Source organism: Lissotriton vulgaris, chromosome 6 (genome assembly GCF_964263255.1).
Source record: "Lissotriton vulgaris chromosome 6, aLisVul1.2, whole genome shotgun sequence".
Lineage (NCBI taxonomy): Eukaryota > Metazoa > Chordata > Amphibia > Caudata > Salamandridae > Lissotriton > Lissotriton vulgaris.
Window position 1 is genome coordinate 933,469,426 of NC_141694.1, and position 17,872 is coordinate 933,487,297.

The following is a 17,872-nucleotide window of genomic DNA, read 5'->3' on the forward strand; positions in this document are numbered from 1 at the left end:
AGACAGATGTCCAACACGCATTCATCTCCGCATAGCATACATCGAAGTACCGGTAAGATACAGTTCTGCCATATAGGTCTGAATGAAAGGAACCAGGTCATGTTTAGATCTCTCAGCCTGGCCAATCCGAGGACGTTAGTTATCCTGTCCCGGTAGCGCATTGCTAGGATTGTCTCTTCCATTCCCATGGGAGCTATGTCTGAGTTTCGGCTTGCCATAACGAAGCAGGACGGACAAAAATAAAATCCCTGCTACAAGTCCCAAAAATAATGGTATGCCGCAAAAAACAGAGTGAACAAAATTAGGAACGATTCCCAAAATTGCTTGAAAAGGTGTTAGCAGTCCCGTAAAAACCGTCTTAAATATGCCTGGGATGCTTGTGGCACTAGACATGTTAAGGAGTTGGCTGAGCATTTCCACGAAATGCACGGGGCAATTTGATGATAAAAGTTCATGAACTTCAGTAGCTGTCCTTGCAACTAGAAGATCATACGTCTCTTTTGATGACGTTATAGGCACTGTTGTCTGCAAAAGCACAGACTTCATTTTGCTTAAAGTATCAATTCGTATAGAATAGAGATTCAGACGAGGCCAGATGGGAGTCACTGTGTCTGCAGGCCCACTCGGGAACAATGCTTGCATACAGCATTTGACCATGGATGTTACGCTTACTAGATAACTTTTCCCTGGCACAAGGCCACAACATCTGTGATCCGTTCTAAGAATGTAACTCCCATTTGCAAGTTGCATAAAGAAGGGCTCTATCTGAGTTGCAGGTGTGACTAGCTGGTGGCATGAAAGGTTGTTAGAATTTCCATCACATGCTCCGTGTAAACTAATACCCTGACACAAAAGTGTACCGCTCAGTGAATGTTTACAGTTGTCACCACTAAGAAATACATTTTTGTCGCTGTCACTATAGCAAGAATGTGTGTATGGTAATTTCCATTCAGATTTTACATATCCTTTACCCAATTGTTCATACTGGCCAGTAGGTATGTATTCAAGGCACTTTTTAAATCGGAAAGTTGTTATCGGAATAGTCATAATTCCGTGTATTATCCATTCAATGACAGGACTCTCTGACATTGTCAATGGTAATCTCTCAAGTTTTTTGATGCTCAGGATTGTATAGTCTGCTCCTTTCTGTGCCAAACTGATCTGTTTATCAGTAAGGTTAAAAATGGAAAATAGTGACGTTGTGTTGATTAAACGCCAAGGCACATAGCCTGAACGAAGATTTTGCAGCGTCCAGCCTAATTGTATAATAGAACGTAATTGAGATTGGCCATGTTGTAACATTAGCAAGTCTCTATCTATCATGTCAAAGGCAGAAGATACAATATTGTCCAACGAATATATTCTGGAGGACAGAGTCATTAACCCATTGTCCACTACAGAAAGTGATTTTTCCAAATTAATACGATCAATTTCTCGTATTTTTTCAGCTGTTTCAATTTGTGTAACTTTCCAAGCCTCGTTGTACGCAGCATAGATACTGGTCGCTATGAAACGCTTTTGACGCTGTTTGCGTGGTCCAAGAATGAAATCGCGCAAATCAGCACCATCTTTTAGTAAAGACAAGTGTTGCTTAATTTCAGCCAGTGTGGATGATGTTAGCCATTCAAGGCAGAGTTTCCCTACACTGTATGTTGTTATTATCCCTGGATGTTGTCTCTGGGAATATCTAGGGTCTAGTCTGGTCATTTTTAACCCCTGTGTTTTATTCAGGAATCTATTTTGACAGTTGTTTGTGTCAGTAGGCCAGATTAACCACTTTTTCCAATCAGGATGTGTTCTGTTGAAATGTAAAATTTGTGACACGTCTAACGCAATATCTGTAGTTGTATTTTCAGGTATTGGCTTTGGTATAGACGGTGTTTTAAGGTCTTTGATCTTAGCTAGGCCAAGACAGGATGTTTGGTGTATTGTGTCATTTAAAAACATTTGTTCTGGTATCATGCAGGTTCTGAATAGTGCTTCAATGCCTTGTACCTGCCAATCTTTTGTACCCCACATGGTTTTCGTTTCAATGTTATTTTTCCAATAATCAAAACCAAATGTCAGCATTTTGTCATAAAATGCTTCTGAATATATCAATTTAGAATTTGTCAGCATTGTTTTCATTCCTGTTTTATCTAACAGTTTGTAATAAAACGTTTCTGCATTACTGGTGTTAAACCCTGAGAAGTATTTGAATTTCTCAAAAAATGCTTTAGAACTGCTTTTAGGTGGTGTAGCACAATGTTCCCATTGATTATACATAAAAACATTTCTAGGCTGTGCAGATTTATGCAAGTAATGATCACCATAGTGTGTGTAAAAGAATAGCTGCTCATAACTAGATGAACCGTGTAAATAATCATGATCTGTGAATCTAGCTGACATTACTAAATCAGACATCATGTCATTAATACTGTTAAAGTCCCAATCATCAGAGAATGTACTAGGTGTTAAAAAGTCACTTAAGGAAACCTTCAGTTGATGAGGATACTTCAGGATTTCGACCGGACCATATATTTCATAGTCTGTTTTCTCCCATACTACCCCACCAGGTATTGGAATTGCTGTGACATTTACTGTTGACAGTTCTCTTTTCTTCACATGGGATGATCTGTGTGGTTTCAGGACTAGGTTGATGTTCTGACTTGCTGTGTCCATTGTAATATATTTTCCCTCAATGAATTTTCCAAAACAAAGTACCATGATGAGCCAAAGCAGGAGGAAAAACACACCTAGACCGAACCAGAACTCTAACCAAGGGGAAACAAGGTAGATTTCTTTCAGTTGATGAAAGAGTTCCGTTGCTTTTTCTTTAAAAGACTTTTTTGTTTCTGGCATCACTTCGGGGTCGTTTTGATCTTCAGAGAAGTTGTCGAAGTTGATGAAATAACCAGAGGCAGTTCTGTCAATTGATGGGATTGTTCTTTCAATCTGTCTTTCGGTAGCATTTTCTGATGCCACATTAGTGTAGACTGGTGTTGTTTCTTGACGGACTGTTTCAATCTGTGTCTCAAGAGGCACGAGTTCCATGGCATTATTGCATAGTCCTTCACCGTGCACTGCAGGCTGATCGAATGTGATTAGTCTTTCAGTTTGAACCTCTTGGATTGTTGCAAGTTTGGGTATTTTGTTGTTTCTTGGGAGTCCACTGGGCCTACTGTTGATTATAGGCCACATGCTTGTGGTTTTACCAGGTCGATAGACACAACTCTGTTCTCCTTTTTACCAGCAAGGGGCAGTAGTACTACTGATCTTGTTCCGGTGACTGCCAAGACAGGTACTGCTTTTCTGTAAGAAGGCCCAAATTCCTTCTTCACCGCGATCTTTTCTCTGACTAGATCCCCAATCTTTGGAATCCAGACAGGCCTTGCTGGGGCTGTTGCTTGTGGTGCCTCGTCAGTGGTATCTGGCTGTTGCTTTAACTTTATGTTGCTTAAGGATTTTCTTGTTTCATTCAGTTCCTGTAAAACAGCCAAACGATCTTTGATGTCAAAGTCTGTTGTTTTTTCTTGTACCACTGACATCTGACTATCGAGGTCCTGAATGTTCATTCTAATTCCGAACAATAGTTCGTATGGGCTGAAACCTTTTAGAGAATTTCTTGGCAAGTTATTAAGACTAGTCTGGACACTTATTAAATGTTTGACCCACCCAGCGCCTGAACCTAATACCTTCGCTGTTATAGATCGCTTTATCTCCCGGTTTTTTCTTTCAACCACACTATTCCCTTCGGGGTGTGACGGACAAGAATACCGCAACCCAATTCCCATGCTGGCCATGGCCTCCTTATAGGCTCGAGAGCTAAATGCAGGACCCTGGTCAGAATGGAACGTGGTAATTGCGTATATGCCGATATGGACTCGCAGATCTCTCTTATAACAGTTCTAGCGTCAGCCGAGCGCAGGAGGCTACATTATTTAAGTGTGTTTAGCCTTAACTGTGTACAATGGGACGCGCTTCTCTTCTTTGATTGCGCAGATAGACCGCCTTATGCTGTCTAACAGGGATCCTGAGACTACACTGGCCTGTTCATTACTGCGATCTGTTGCAGTTTTCACACTTATGAGCAAAACATTCAATATCTATACTCATTCCTGGCCACCAGTACTCTGATTGTAATTCTTTCAGAGAAACCTTAATTGTTTGGTGTCTCAGACCCAACCCCATGTGTGCTTCCAGTAAGAGGAAGCCCCTCCTGCTCCTGTTTGGAATTACTCTGTCCCCCACTCCAGGTATTCGAGCAAAAGGAACGGAGTTTGCATCTATTACGTATGCATAATTGAGTGGATAGTTTACGGGTAGTGCTGCACAGTCGCCTTTTACGGTCGTTTTTACTGCCAGCATGGTTTCCCCGTCTATGTATTTATCTGTACGCTTTTTTGTGGCTACGGAAGCCGGTTTAGTTGCTTCCGCTGTGGCTGTATTAGCCAATGAATTCCCTGCAACGTGAACGCCATCACGTTGAAGACTCTGTGCGTGAATCACGTGAGTCTTTTGTAGTTCTTTGTATAAAAGAGCTACCTGTTTCCAGAGCAATTTATGCTTTATTGTGGCACCTGTGTCATCTTTGTAGTCGTTTTCAATCCACCTCTGCAGCTTGTTATTGTAAGAGTCGACGCAAAAATGAGAATCGCACACGATAAGTGTCGGGAATTCACGTTCTGCATTTTCGAGCGCCATCTTTAAACATCTGATTTCAGTTCTCTGAGCCGAACAGTACTTTACTGATTCAGTTTTTGTTACTTTCGGTCTGAATTCACCGCACAGCCAACGGCCTTTAATGATCGCACAGGCTGCATCATAGGATTTACTCTCTACGTTGAAATGCTGTACAAATCTATCTGTATAGATTATACAGGCGTATTGTGGGAGAGGCAGAAGTTCGATTGGCAGAGGATATTCTTCTTCATATTCTAAACCATTCAGTTCTTTGAATTGCGGGGCGAAATAGTATTTCACATCTTCCGCTCCTAGAGAATCTACACACTGTATCCATTTCGGATCCAGTGACACTGTAGGCAGGTTTACTGGGCTGAATAGCGCCTCGAAGGCGGATTCCGCTGTGAGGATATTAATCCTTTTGCCGTGTGCTAGTTCTCGTTCATTTGCTAATGCAATTTGCACTGCTTTCACAGTTCTTTCTGTGTGACTGAATGCTTTTTCTGCTTGTGTGTACAAGTGAGATTTAATTGAAATTGGTACCTTTTCTCCCTCATTAGAGGTTAGGTACGTGAATCCGCATCTTCCTGGGATGACTCGGATTACAAGACCGCGTGTATTGTCACGTGTATCTAATTTTTTTTTTGCTAACATGTCTGTTTGCAATGATCTCAAAATTTCTGTGTGTTTTTGAGTCCAATTGATTTGTTTAAAATCGGGTTTAATTAGTTCGTAGAGAGGTTTAACCCTCTCTGCGTAATTCAGTATGTAAGCTCTTCCGAAATTCAGAAAACCTAGAATGGATTGTAAATTCTTCAGCGTTTTTGGAGCTTGGAGTACAGCGCACGTCTCTAAGAAGTTGTCCGCTAGGCTTTTCCCTTCACTTGATAATTCGTACCCTAAGAATAGTACTGTCAGATGGGCAATTCAAGACTTTTTAAAGTTGAATTTGTAACCCTCTGCTGCGAACCCAAGTATAATGGTGTTCACTCTTTTCAAGTGAGTATCCAAGTCGTCGTCTGTGAGATAGATATCATCTACGCAAGATAATGCCTCATCATCATATATTTGTAGTAACTCTGTTACCCTAGCTGAGAATAGTCCTGGGCTGTTCTTGAACCCCTGTGGGAGTCGACAGAATTTTTCCTGCGACCCAAATGCAGAGAAAGCGGTCAAATATCTGCTTTCTGGTGCAATGTTTTGACAAAAGAAACCATTAGATATGTCTAATGTCGTTTTATATTTTTTCCTAACTATGTTATTCATTAGGGCTGCACTATGCGAGTTTTGTACTGCAAAAGTTTTGCAACATGTATTAAGATGTCTGTAGTCCAAAACTAGACGATATGAATTGTCAGGCTTGGAGACAGGAAACAAAGGATTGTTCATTTGAGAGGTGCATGTTTCAATCACCCCCTGGTACTCTAGTTGATCTAAAATCTCCCTGACTTGTTTTTAGCTTCTTGCTTAATGGGATACTGCCGTTGGGCAGTTGGTTCACTTTTTAATTGGATTTTGTGAGGAGTTGAGTCCTCATCCCATCCTAATGATTTTTATATAATGCAGGTGCCTGGGCCACTGCCCATTTCCTTGCATATGTATATTTTTTGTGAATCGGAATGTGATTCGAGAAGGCAGGCATAATCACTTCTTCGCCACGAGGGCACTCCCTGACAAACTCCGGGGGCCAATCTTTTTCAGCTAACAGAATATCATAGCCTTTTGAGAGTTTATCCAAAATAGACCCTCTATTTTCCTAGTCTTATCACCCTCTATACGCAATGTAATTTCGTATATCTTATGGGGCTCGCTAAGTCTGGTGTCGGCAGTTTCAACCTGAATGTATTCATTCGTGTCCACTGTCTCCAGATGACTCATCAAGATCTTGCGCGCTATACTGATTTCTGCTGCACTGTCCAACATTGTCAATGCCCACTCCCCGTTTTTCAACTGTGTCCTCAGTATTCTCGGCATGGTTGATTACTCTAATACTGGCTACCTTCTTTTTCTGAAATTGAGATTTTTTACTCTGAGCAGGTTCCTTGTCTTTGGACTTGGTGTGCTCTCCTGGGTCTGACCGTCCTCTTCTTTCCGATTTCTGTGAAAAAGATCGAGAGGGACGTGTATCAATACTTTGATATCTATCAGGTTTTTTCAGATTATCCCTATTTCTAAGGTTATATCTTTTCTCAGAGGGCTCCCTCTGGGGAAGCTGGTGTTCTCGAGTCGGAGTTCTTTCCCTCCGTCGAGGAGACCTTCCTCTGGACTGGAAAACTTTTTCCTTGGGAGTGGATTGTTTATTTCCATCCCAGCTCTTTTTAGGAGTGTTTAAATTATTTTTAATAAATAATTTTTCAGGATTTTCGAGCAGTTGGGGCTTAACTGGTTTTCCACCCAAGCTGTCTCTACCTAATTCTTCATAGCATTTTTCTATGATTTTGGCAAGCTCAACAGGATCTTTTATATCTGTTTCCTTCAACTTCTGGCGGATCGCCACAGATGCTGCTTCTCCTTTTATGTTGGCTAATAATATAGCCGAGACCTGCATGAAGTCTTTCAGTAATTTCATACCAAGATTTAAAGCGGGCTCTGGACCGTATTCATTTTTAATCTGTTTTAGCACTTCTGGTATTACCGCCATAGACGGAACACCGTGTGTTTTTGTGTAAATGGAAGCAAAGACTGTACCCCAAGTGTCACAGTCCTCCACGTGTGGTGCGATTCCCATAGGAAGGCAGATTGTCAAGATTCTGTGTTTCTCTATAGGGGTAGGATCAGGAAATACTGCCTCTATTTGAGTGATTTTCTGTGCTAACCAGAAAGGAATTTGTTCCCGTTTTACGGGTGTTTTACCAAGACATGACTGTATGTTCTGTGGTGTAATTTTATTAGTGTTCTCCTGATGAGGGGACAGCTGTGGTACATTAACAGCTGGCTGGACTGTTGCAGTCCGCATTACATATTGGACTAATTGCCTATGTATTTTTATTAGTGTTTTTAGCTGTACTAACAGCTCTTCTTTAGACATTTTTGCAATGTCAGGATGTGGTGTGTAGCTGGCTAGAACCGGCCACGTTGCTCCTGGTCTACCTAGTGGACCGAGCCTGGTAATGTGATCATTGTGTTTTAGGGCGCCATTAAACCAGAGCAGGTGCTCTTGAAATTTAAGTGGAATTTCAATCTCCTCGAAAGGAGCGTACTCTTCCGGAGGTTCCTCTATTTTGTAATAGTGAAACTCTTTTGTTGTAGCGTTTGCCGCTGGAAAGTTTATCCATGAATAGAATACCTCTGTCTGCCGATACTCGTGAGCCTCTATCACGAAAATTACTGTACCACCTTGAGGTGTCAGTCCGTTTTCTATAAGTTTTAACGTTATAGATTTTCTTAAGTGGACCGGGATGATAATTGCACCCGGTACCGTATCGTCTGGATCCTGCTGAGTCGCATTTACTGCACCCCCAGTGGTTCCGTTTTCTCCTGGCATTGTTAAAATGCAAGGTTTGCAGAGTTGGTCTCCAAGGAGACAAAGATTAGGTGCACAATATTTTGGAACACTGTATCCTTCAACGTTGAATAAACCAGAGCTTTACATAGGAATCTCTTCCTACTAAGGTCGGCCGGATTTTAACCTTTCACCCACTCCAGACGTCTATTGGAGTATTTACGGGAGAAAGGGGTCTGTGTGAAATATGCACGACTGAGTTACTCTAACGTCTTGCGTTAGTTTATCGCCTTACCAAACGTTGGGCGCCATGTAGTGTAGTTCCTAGTTTCCCACTAGGCCCTGCGCATTGGAATAACATAAACAGTAGTATCGACGTAGAAGTGCGGATCTTCCAGGCCTCTACTGACTATGCTAAACTTAATTGGGTTTGTTACCAACTAGCTCAGAGGTCACTGGAAACTTTCTTCTCTGCATAGAAATTGATCAGCTTCCCTGGCACAGACAAGAAGGGATTCAGCTTTCCAACAACCGTGCAACATGACAACTTTGCTCCTCAGATCAAGAGTCAATCTCTAGGGTCGTGTGAAACAATAGACATGTATTTCACTCAGTCAGGTTAGTGCAGTTTACTTTCACGATATATAGAGAATAGAGAGACGGGCGTTTGTCAATAAAGGGTTAACATTTATTGAACAGTCTTTCTTCTCGTACAAGAGAAATGTATTGCCACAATTGCAAGACTTGTTATTATAAAAAGTACGTACAGTAAGATAAGTATTGCGAAATAATACTGTAAAAGCATTGATATGGTTTCTTAGCCATACAATGGTTTAAAAGTAATAAAACATATATACAGTCATATATACATTAGGCTAAAATACTCAACTGGTGCTTCTAACTACGCCTACCCCAGTGTGCCTGACCTAAGCCTAACACTTGGAAGGCGAGTAAGTAAGTAGCTTTAAGTTAAGTTGGTTTTGCCAAGGTTTGCTTCAAGAATTCTCATCTAAGGGTTTAGTCAACAGCATACCTCTGAATAGAATGATGGAGGTCTGGTATCTCCTTCAGGAGGAACTCTGTATCCCAGTCACCCGCGAGGGCAGACTAGAAACGCTGGAGCTGGATTTCTCAGCAGAAGAAAGGCAGCGTCTCTCTTCAGCGCGTCGAGGAGGAGGGGGGACAGCGTCCGCGGGCAGCTTGGCATCTGCTGGGCTCTTCGCAGAGGGACGGCTGTTCAGCTCCTAAGCTCACCACACCATCGTTCGCGCTTTAGCAGCGATAATGGTATCAGTAGCTTCACCAACAGCAGCAATGGGACACTGGCTGCAGCAGCAGGCTTGCTCGCAGACAGCATACAACAGCTAGCAACAGGCTCTTGCTTAAGGCAACGTTGGTAATATTTATACCTGACAGGTGCCTGGTTTGACGCAAGTTTGCTGGACATAAGACGTCAATTAAAGATGTCACTAGGAAGTGATAGCTATCAGTTGCTCATTAGAGTTCCATTACTAATCAAAACACAGCAAGCGGGGATTTCCAGGTTTGCTGAGTTTTTATCTTGTTGAAGAACTCGGAGTGTTAATCTAGGAATTTCAGATAGTGACTTCTGCTCTGTCATTGCACTAATTGGTTGCAAAGGAAGTGGCAGAGAGCTATTCTGGAATGTGGCTCTGTTCGTGTGAGGCCAGAGATGACTTTCTGAATATCGCACTTGAACGGTTATGCCAATATAGGGAATAAATGGATTTATAGCCGAATAGGGGCATACGGTCGCAGTATCGATCAGGAACCTAGATAAACACGCAACAGTCGGCTGAACAAACTTTGATTGTTGTTAGGAAATCTGGTACCACTTGGTTTTGGTGTAGTGCGACTTTGGTTGGTCCTGGCTTCTTCTCACTTGGTGGGGAAACTAATCTGACCTCTTGGAGCACAGTGATCTCTTCCTTGGTGGTTGCTGTGTTGGTGGACCCAGTGAACCAGCCTTTGTGGTCGGTAGCTGCAGGGAAGGGGCTCCTCCTTTTTAGGAGGGATCCTTACTGCTTGGCGAAGTACTGGAGGCCCTCCGAGGCTTTTGGAGGATGCACAGCTGCAGGACGAGCCTGGTTGTCGCAATTGTTGGACAGGAGCAGATAGGCAGGCAGTGATTGGTGCCAACGTTCACCAGTAGTCGGCAGTTCTCGCTTCTCTGGTTCTTCTTGTTCCTTCTTTTGTCAGGGGAATCTGTTTGCCTGGTTTCAGGGGGCCACCTAAATTCTAAATTTAGGGGCATTAAGTGGAGTGAAGGATAGTAGCCAATGGGCTACTTACCCTTGTGTTCACTACACCCCCTATATGGCCACTTCCTGTGGGGATTGGGCATAACCCCGTCCCAGAGTTCTGAATTTCACAGCAACCAAAAGGGTGGAATCCACATTTTTGTGTTCACTTCAGGCAGCCCACCTTAGGGGTGTGACTAGCCTGGAGGTGCATCACTCCTCCTTACATAGCTATTTTGCTACCTGTCCAAGAAGTTGAGCATTTGGAAGAGAATGGGGATTCGAAAAGAGTCAATCATTGTGTTTGTTGTCACCTTGAGCTCTATCCTGACTAGTGGCCTTTAAACCCTCGGCTACTTTGAGGGCGCTCGCTCGTGAGAGGATCTTTTACTTGTATGACAAGCAGGATGTGACGTGATAATCATGCCAAGGCCTCAGTTTATGACAGTTCTTCTGCCAGCATATGCAAATGCTTCTAATTAGTTGATAATGTTAGAGTTGACATTTAGAGAACCCAAATTAAAATATTGTTCATAGCCAGTTTTAGTAGATTCAGCTTTGTTGGGTGCCTGCATTATTTCATTTTTGTTACCAATTACTAAATAATGATTGTCCTCGCTCTACCAGGTTTTTTTTCTCATAATTGTTAATAAAACTGCAATTTTTCACTTGTATTTGTGTTATGTAAACTCAAGCACGTTTTTCCATTGCAGGCAGCAAAAGAAGCAGAAATGATTGAGCTGCGCAACAGGTACATTCTTTACAAATGCTTGGCCGTGTAACATTAGTTTCTAATTTCATTAGCTGTAATTCAGCAGCTGTACTAAAGGGGAGAAGGATGACACATGGCCAGGTTTATATAGATTTCTGCACAGTGTACAGCCAGCCGGAACCCACACAGTTCTTCGTATTTACGAACGAATAGTACAACTTGTGGGTGGTCCATTCGTGTAAGCAAGTCCTGTGCAGCCGTGCCTCCTTTTTCCAAGTGCTTAGCAATAGATTCCCTGTGTCAACATCTGTAGAGAAAAGGGGTTTAAATATGTAATCACACCTCAGTCCTCAGAGACATCAGAAGGACTTTGGAAGCCCAGGCCAAACATAATTTGGGGACCCTGCTTAGAACAACTCTGGTTTCATTATCCACCCTCAGTTCCTATATGCCCTCAGTGACTTTGGTTGTGTTATTTACAACCCTTCTTCTTTGGCCAGCCTACATCTTGACTCTCCATTACCAGAGAAACAAAGATTATCCGTTCAAACCATCCCATTGCATGTGGTGCTGTGGACTGTTGTCTCACCTGTTGGGTCTGTGCATAGGGAAGGTGTTTTTTTGTTCACCTCACTCCAGCTCCTGCTGTGTGTGGAAAAGGGACTCTGTATCAGGTGGCACTGTGATTGCAGCGACGTAACCGGCTCCAAGTCGATGATGCAATCATGGATGGAGCGTATAATGCCACACTGCATGTTGACCCATGACCTACTAGCCGCAAAAGCAGAAAGACTAGTGGTCTGACAAAGCCTTCTACCCAATATCTATGTGGTTACTCTGTAGCTAGTCTGTTAAAGCCATTCGGGTATACGGTGCCAGGTAGGGACCGGCCTGGCTGGATAGCCTGGGCAAGCTCAAAAAAAGAAAGTAAGTAAACACACTGGTTATATTTACTGACGCTATACAGTGTGGGAGCAGGTCTGAAAGGTTAATGGCGGTGGGGGTTGGGGGTTGGGGGGGGGATGCTTAAAAAGTGGGGCCCACTTTGCCCATGCTTTAAAACGTCTCTGCTTGTCTAAAAGGTGCATGGGACACATTCCAGATGTGGACGCAAAATTGCCCCTGCACTGGTATTTTGTGGTTACATTCCAGCCATTAGTAAAGGAGTAGGAATGTAAATCAGACACTAGTGCGTTGGCGAACGATGCAAAAAAAAAAAATAACACACAAAAAAACAAACATTGGTAAATGCATTAAGTTTTGCCTGTTTGATTAGTAGTAAGCTGTTTGTGCAGGCGAAACCTAAAAGCAAAGATTTCCGACTTGATATCCAAGTTGGCTACCGGTACTCGGTTCAGAACCTGAAGAGAAAATGTATAAAAGACCATTTTTTAAATATATTCAATAAAAACAATAACCAGTAGATGGCAGTGTTGTCTAGTTCTTTCAATATGGGAAGAGAGTGACATGAAATCTTCACATGGCTCATGCAGGCACACTTACTGCCCAAAACGAAGTCATAAAATCAAGTTCACCAACTTAAGCCCACATAAAATGTAAAGTGAGATCAAATGAATACTCCTTAGTGGCCTCACGATGAAATGATCAAGAATGTAACACAGCTGCTTCAATGCCTGCAGCCAGGGAAAGCAACAACAACAAAAAAGTTCCACACAGTAGCGGATGGTCACAGTAATTTAGTTTAAAAAATGATAAGAGCCCCCTTTTAATATATATAAAATACAAGAGATTTCACAAGTACAGCGCAAGGGCTGTGTAGGTGAAATTAACTCTGTTGGACCTGAGGCAAGTCTACCAAGTGTGGGGCAAGAAACTACCTTCACTTGTGCTTACTTAGCACATACATTTGTCCTTTTATGCATACTTGTGCAATATGCATACTTGTGCAATAACCATCACTGACTCTACCATTATTCACATTTGTGCATGCACTAGCTGAGAGTGCAGACCCTATATTACGCCAATATCCGCCTAATTTTCCTCGTGTGCAGATGAGCTTTCACTTTTGATAAAATGTGTCTTTTAAATTTTTAATTGGAAAAAACTCTTACATTAACACTATGGGCTGGTTTATGACGGTGGTGCATCCATCAGAAGCTGCCAGGCACTGTGGAAGGGCTTAAGTTTGTTGTCTAAGGATTAAGAGGATTCATACAAAGTAGCTGTGTTTTATATACCGATGAGGAAATCATACTTAACAAAATAAAACCGGAATACTTCCCATATAGTATGATTTAAAACATTGAATGCTCATCAAATTAAAATGTATCCTTCTAAATTTGAGGATGTGCTTTTATTGGCCTTGCACTAAAGCCTGACAAATACATTTGAATTGTTTTCTATAAGTAGGGCCAGAGTAGGAATGAAGGTAGTTCCTTTATGTTTTAAAGTTTTCCTGTTGAATTTGGGGTAGAAAGGTCTGTGCTAAACCGGTGTGTTCAAAGTGCACATTAGTTATGGGCCACACAATTGATTCCAGGGTCAACATGCTCCCCTGTAAATGGGGATCGGGCGGAGCTGAGGCACACATACCAGCATTACCTAGAGTCGCTGACACCACACGAATGGTTGTGACTTTTCAAAGTAATCTCATGTCCCGTTTTTGGCTGCTTTGTCACCCATCCACCCAGGATAAAGGGACTAGATTTCCAGTATCTATGCAGTGAAAGTTTTTTGCAGGGTGAAGTAGCCCAGCTAGAGAACAGAATGCCACTGTTTGGAGTGGTGGATAATTGACCACCCTGTAGTTTGGTATCCTGTGCAAAGGAAGGGGACCTCAATTATCGCTTCTTTGATCTTAATTATGGTCATTGGCTTTATTTATAGAGGAAGTTTAGGAAATACTTCTATGATTTCCTCTTTAAAGGAAAGAACTAGTTCTCTTTGAAATCCACTTTTTTAACTGCTTTGTTTGGACTCTAGACTTGCTCTGAATGTTAAGGATGTTCTTTAGTTTTCAACATAGCTTTAATAGATGATTTTCTACGGTCTTAATGCCTGAGTATTGAAATATGTTATTTTTTCTGCATGTTTAAAATACTATTGACCAGCTTCCCTTTTATTTCCCTTAAAGATGCCAATGCAGGCAAGCTTCACAGTTGCTGTGACACTCTAGTGCTGGTTCCCCAAAGGCTCAAAGAGAGCTCTTTTGTGAACAATTATGTTGTATGTATTTTTGCAGTGTTTATAACCGGGATCTAATTTTAAGGAAAGAGTACTTCGCAAATGAGTATTGGTGGTGCACTGCTATATATTCCATCATCAGCAAAGTGTATTCAGCATATCAGAAAATCTTCACAATACTCCTGTGGAATACGTGTTATTGAACCTGTTTCGTATTTGCCTTTTAGGCTTCAAGAGAGGGAGGCACTTATTTCCTCACTGGAGAAGGAAGCTCATGAAGGGAAAACCACCGTGGAGCAGCAAATTCAAAATAATGTGAGTTCAGCTACGTGTGTACGGGTGTGGCTTTGAAGCAGCTCCTTGGGGAATCTGAGAAGTTGTAGGTTGTAAAGGGCCCAAAACAACTGAAAAAAGTTAGAACTATCCTGTTCTTTAGAAGAATGCCAACTACAGTTGGATCTTCCTTTGCTGAGCCAGGTAGGTGTGAAAAGCATTTTCTAATAATCCACCCTTGAAGGCAGATAGCTTTTTCACATTGTGTTTCAGATTGCACTCATGTATTTTGTTACATGGAAGTTCCCATATTTTTGCTGTGCACAGCCTTTTAAGTGGGATGGGACATTCTAGGTGCTTGGCATTTTTGGCCAATCCTAGGGTGCCACATCACCTCTCCACTCCTATCCCAACTCTCCTACACAACTTGCTGGGACAATCCAAGATGGTGTCGTCAAGTGGTCCTTGTGCACATCTCCTATTGGGGGACCTCAGCTCTGCCCTCAGCAGCATCATTGCTAGGAACTTTCCCACCAAAACCTCAAAGGGAAGCTCCCTTCTTTGTTCACTGGGCCTGAGCTATCCAGCCTTTGCATAGTGTCATAGCTAATAAACCGATGCAATTTTTGTATTCACCCCTTCCTCCTCCCGAGATGAGTGAAGCACTGTTAGTTAATCCTTTTGTGTGGTGAGACATTTTTCCCCCTCTGCTGGGGAGTAGTTTCTTCAACTCAGCCCAGCAGGGTGACAAAAAGCCTAGACTCTGAGCTGAGCTGAGCCTGAGAAATATAACATTTCTGGATGACCCACAAGGTGTACATGTAGATTCTTGGGACCTGCGTATTCTAAGTTGGTGTTATGTTTTACCCCAGTTTGATACCCTACTGGACTTTGAAGGGCTAAGAAAAGGGAAACAGCACTTTAAGGCTGATTTCCCCAAATCAAATATTACAGTGACACTGCAGATAAACCAGTAAACCCTATTGAACCTACCTAGGAGAGCCCATAAATGTTTAAGGCCTATCCCAGGTCAAGATCTTACTTTGCAACGCCACTTCTGGACCTGGCTACTGGGCTGTGCACTACGGTAGTCTTGCATGCGCAGGCTGCTCACATGTGTGCACATGTGTTCCTATGTAGCCAGTCAAGTGTCCCTCACCCTACCTGCATCTCAGCAGCCTTATCTTAAAAGGAGGAAAGTACATGTAGGCCATTTACCATATGATTACCATGGCTGGGACACTAGTAGTGAAACTTACCTACAGTAAAAAGCCCAAAACCAGGTGATCAAAAAGCAAAATAATCTTGGCATACCAAGTAGGCAGAACCCATTTGCAACACTGACTATAGTTATTGTCAGAGGCCTATCTTGAAGCCAATAAGTCTTTAACTGTGGAATGTTATTAAACTATAAATACACTATGCATGTACCATTCCAGGATTGACACCTGCTGGTATCTTTATTTTTTTTATTTATTTATTGCAAGAAAAAACGTGCCACTTTCACATGGTGGTATTTTTTCTTTTCTACTTTTGTTCTAAACATGTATTGTGCATATGCTTATTGAGTATGTTCATTTGGTTTGTTGTTGATGATTGACTAAGTGAAATGTAAATATGGGCCAGTGGGTGAATGAAGGGATGCATTAATTCAGGGATGGTGAGTGACACCTGCCATGTATTATAAGTTAAGGAGTACCTAAACTCACCTGAGATTAAAGAGGCATTTTCAGTTATAAGCTTGACCTCCTAGCTTTTCAAAGGCTTGTTAGGACCTGATTACAAGTTTGTCAGTGTGGCAGTGGGCCGCCATGGCATCGCTCTGCTGCCACACCGCCAAACTTATCCGCACACCACCTGCCAGATTACGAGTTCATTCGTTGTCTGGCGGGCAGTGCTTTGGCGGTCCCCCAGTGGTGCCTTTCAAAGCCGCTTTCCTGAGCTTTAGAAAAGCACTGCAGTGGGAGTGCCAAAGCACATTCCTGCTTGGCATGATCTGCTAAGTGCTGTTGAACCCATTCCGTGCAGGAACTTGGGGTGCATGCATACAAGGGGGCAATACATGTTTCCCACTGCATGCATCCTTTGGCCCCGGGGCAACAGGGGGTCCTCACCGCCATGAAAACTGTAGTATAAGGAAACTCATAATATGCTTGGCGGTGCTACAGCGGGCCTCAGACCGCTGCAAGACCACCAGTGAGCACGGATCCCTGTGATGGCAGCGTTCCTATGGCAGTCCAACCGCCAAATTTGTAATACGTCGGTCAAACCACTGCTGCATGGGTGCCGGGACTGTGGCAGTCCATTGGACCGTTGTAGTCCTAATCAGACCCTTAGTGATGTAGATGTGGTTAGTCTAAAAACCTCTTGTGTCACATGACTTGTTGGGAGTTGTTGCTTCTCAACGCCCAACATCATAATTACTCTGAGGCACAAAGGTTGCTGATGATGACTGCCCCCCACAAATTAATAGCCTATTTTTCTGGCTCTAATAGCACACGAGACACAGTTCACGTTGTGCATTTAGTTGCTAATGTTCCTTGAACTATTTTTTACATTTGATTTTTATCTTTTGTCAATTAACTGTTATGTTTTTGGTACATGTACACACTTTTATGTTTGTTTTTCGGTGCACACCTTGTGCTTTTCAGTGTAACACCAATACTGTTTTATACCATAGCCCGCACAAAGCTCCATCCATCTGTTTAAATGAGGGGCGCTGTGAAAGATTATTTGGCAGGAAAGAACCTCCTTGCTTGCACATTTCAAGTGATTTTAATTTTAATTTACTACCCGGTTCATCATGGGAAGTGAGATCATTGAGAAAAGAGTTCAGTTTTCAGAACTTGCCTAACAACTGGTCATTGGGTAGTACTTTCTGCTCTCGATACTAAGTTTGACGTTGATTAGTATATTTCTCACCTGTGCCTCCTAGCGTTTCAGTTGTAATGTCAAGAGATTCTTAGTTATGTAAATACTGCTATATTTGCCGACCGGAATATGTTCTGTTGATACATTTATTAATTTATTGGAAAACTAAAACCTTGTTTTCTATTTCAGGCTCCAGAACACACAGATGTTGTTGAGTTGCAATCGAGGTAAGGCCAGTTGGCTGTGTCTATAAGTCAAATTGAAAAAGAAGTTTGGCTATGAACGAAAGGTTTTCGATAATCTGATGCTGCCCATGGGAAACAGCCACTACAACGCGGCCGTTTCCACGCAGAACTTAACCACGCATGCATTACAACGCATGCGTGGTTACAACGAGTAGCCTTTACCACGCATACCTTTACTACGAAATACGTAGTAAAGGCGTGTGTTAATGGCTAAAAATAACAAGCATTAGCATAGCCAATAGGTCTCGCTTTTGGGACCTTA

The 17,872-nt window shown here is 42.4% G+C and overlaps 1 protein-coding gene across 7 annotated transcripts in view; it reads left to right on the forward strand.

Moving 5' to 3' along the window:
* RRBP1 (ribosome binding protein 1) overlaps nt 1-17,872 on the forward strand; it is a 331,988-nt gene that overhangs the window by 152,162 nt on the left and 161,954 nt on the right. For all 7 annotated transcript variants that reach the window (XM_086926921.1, XM_086926923.1, XM_086926925.1 and 4 more), the window contains exons 12-14: nt 11,079-11,116; nt 14,449-14,536; nt 17,555-17,592. In XM_086926921.1, coding sequence (XP_086783047.1) covers nt 11,079-11,116; nt 14,449-14,536; nt 17,555-17,592 — 164 coding nt within the window. The remainder of the gene's footprint in view (nt 1-11,078; nt 11,117-14,448; nt 14,537-17,554; nt 17,593-17,872) is intronic.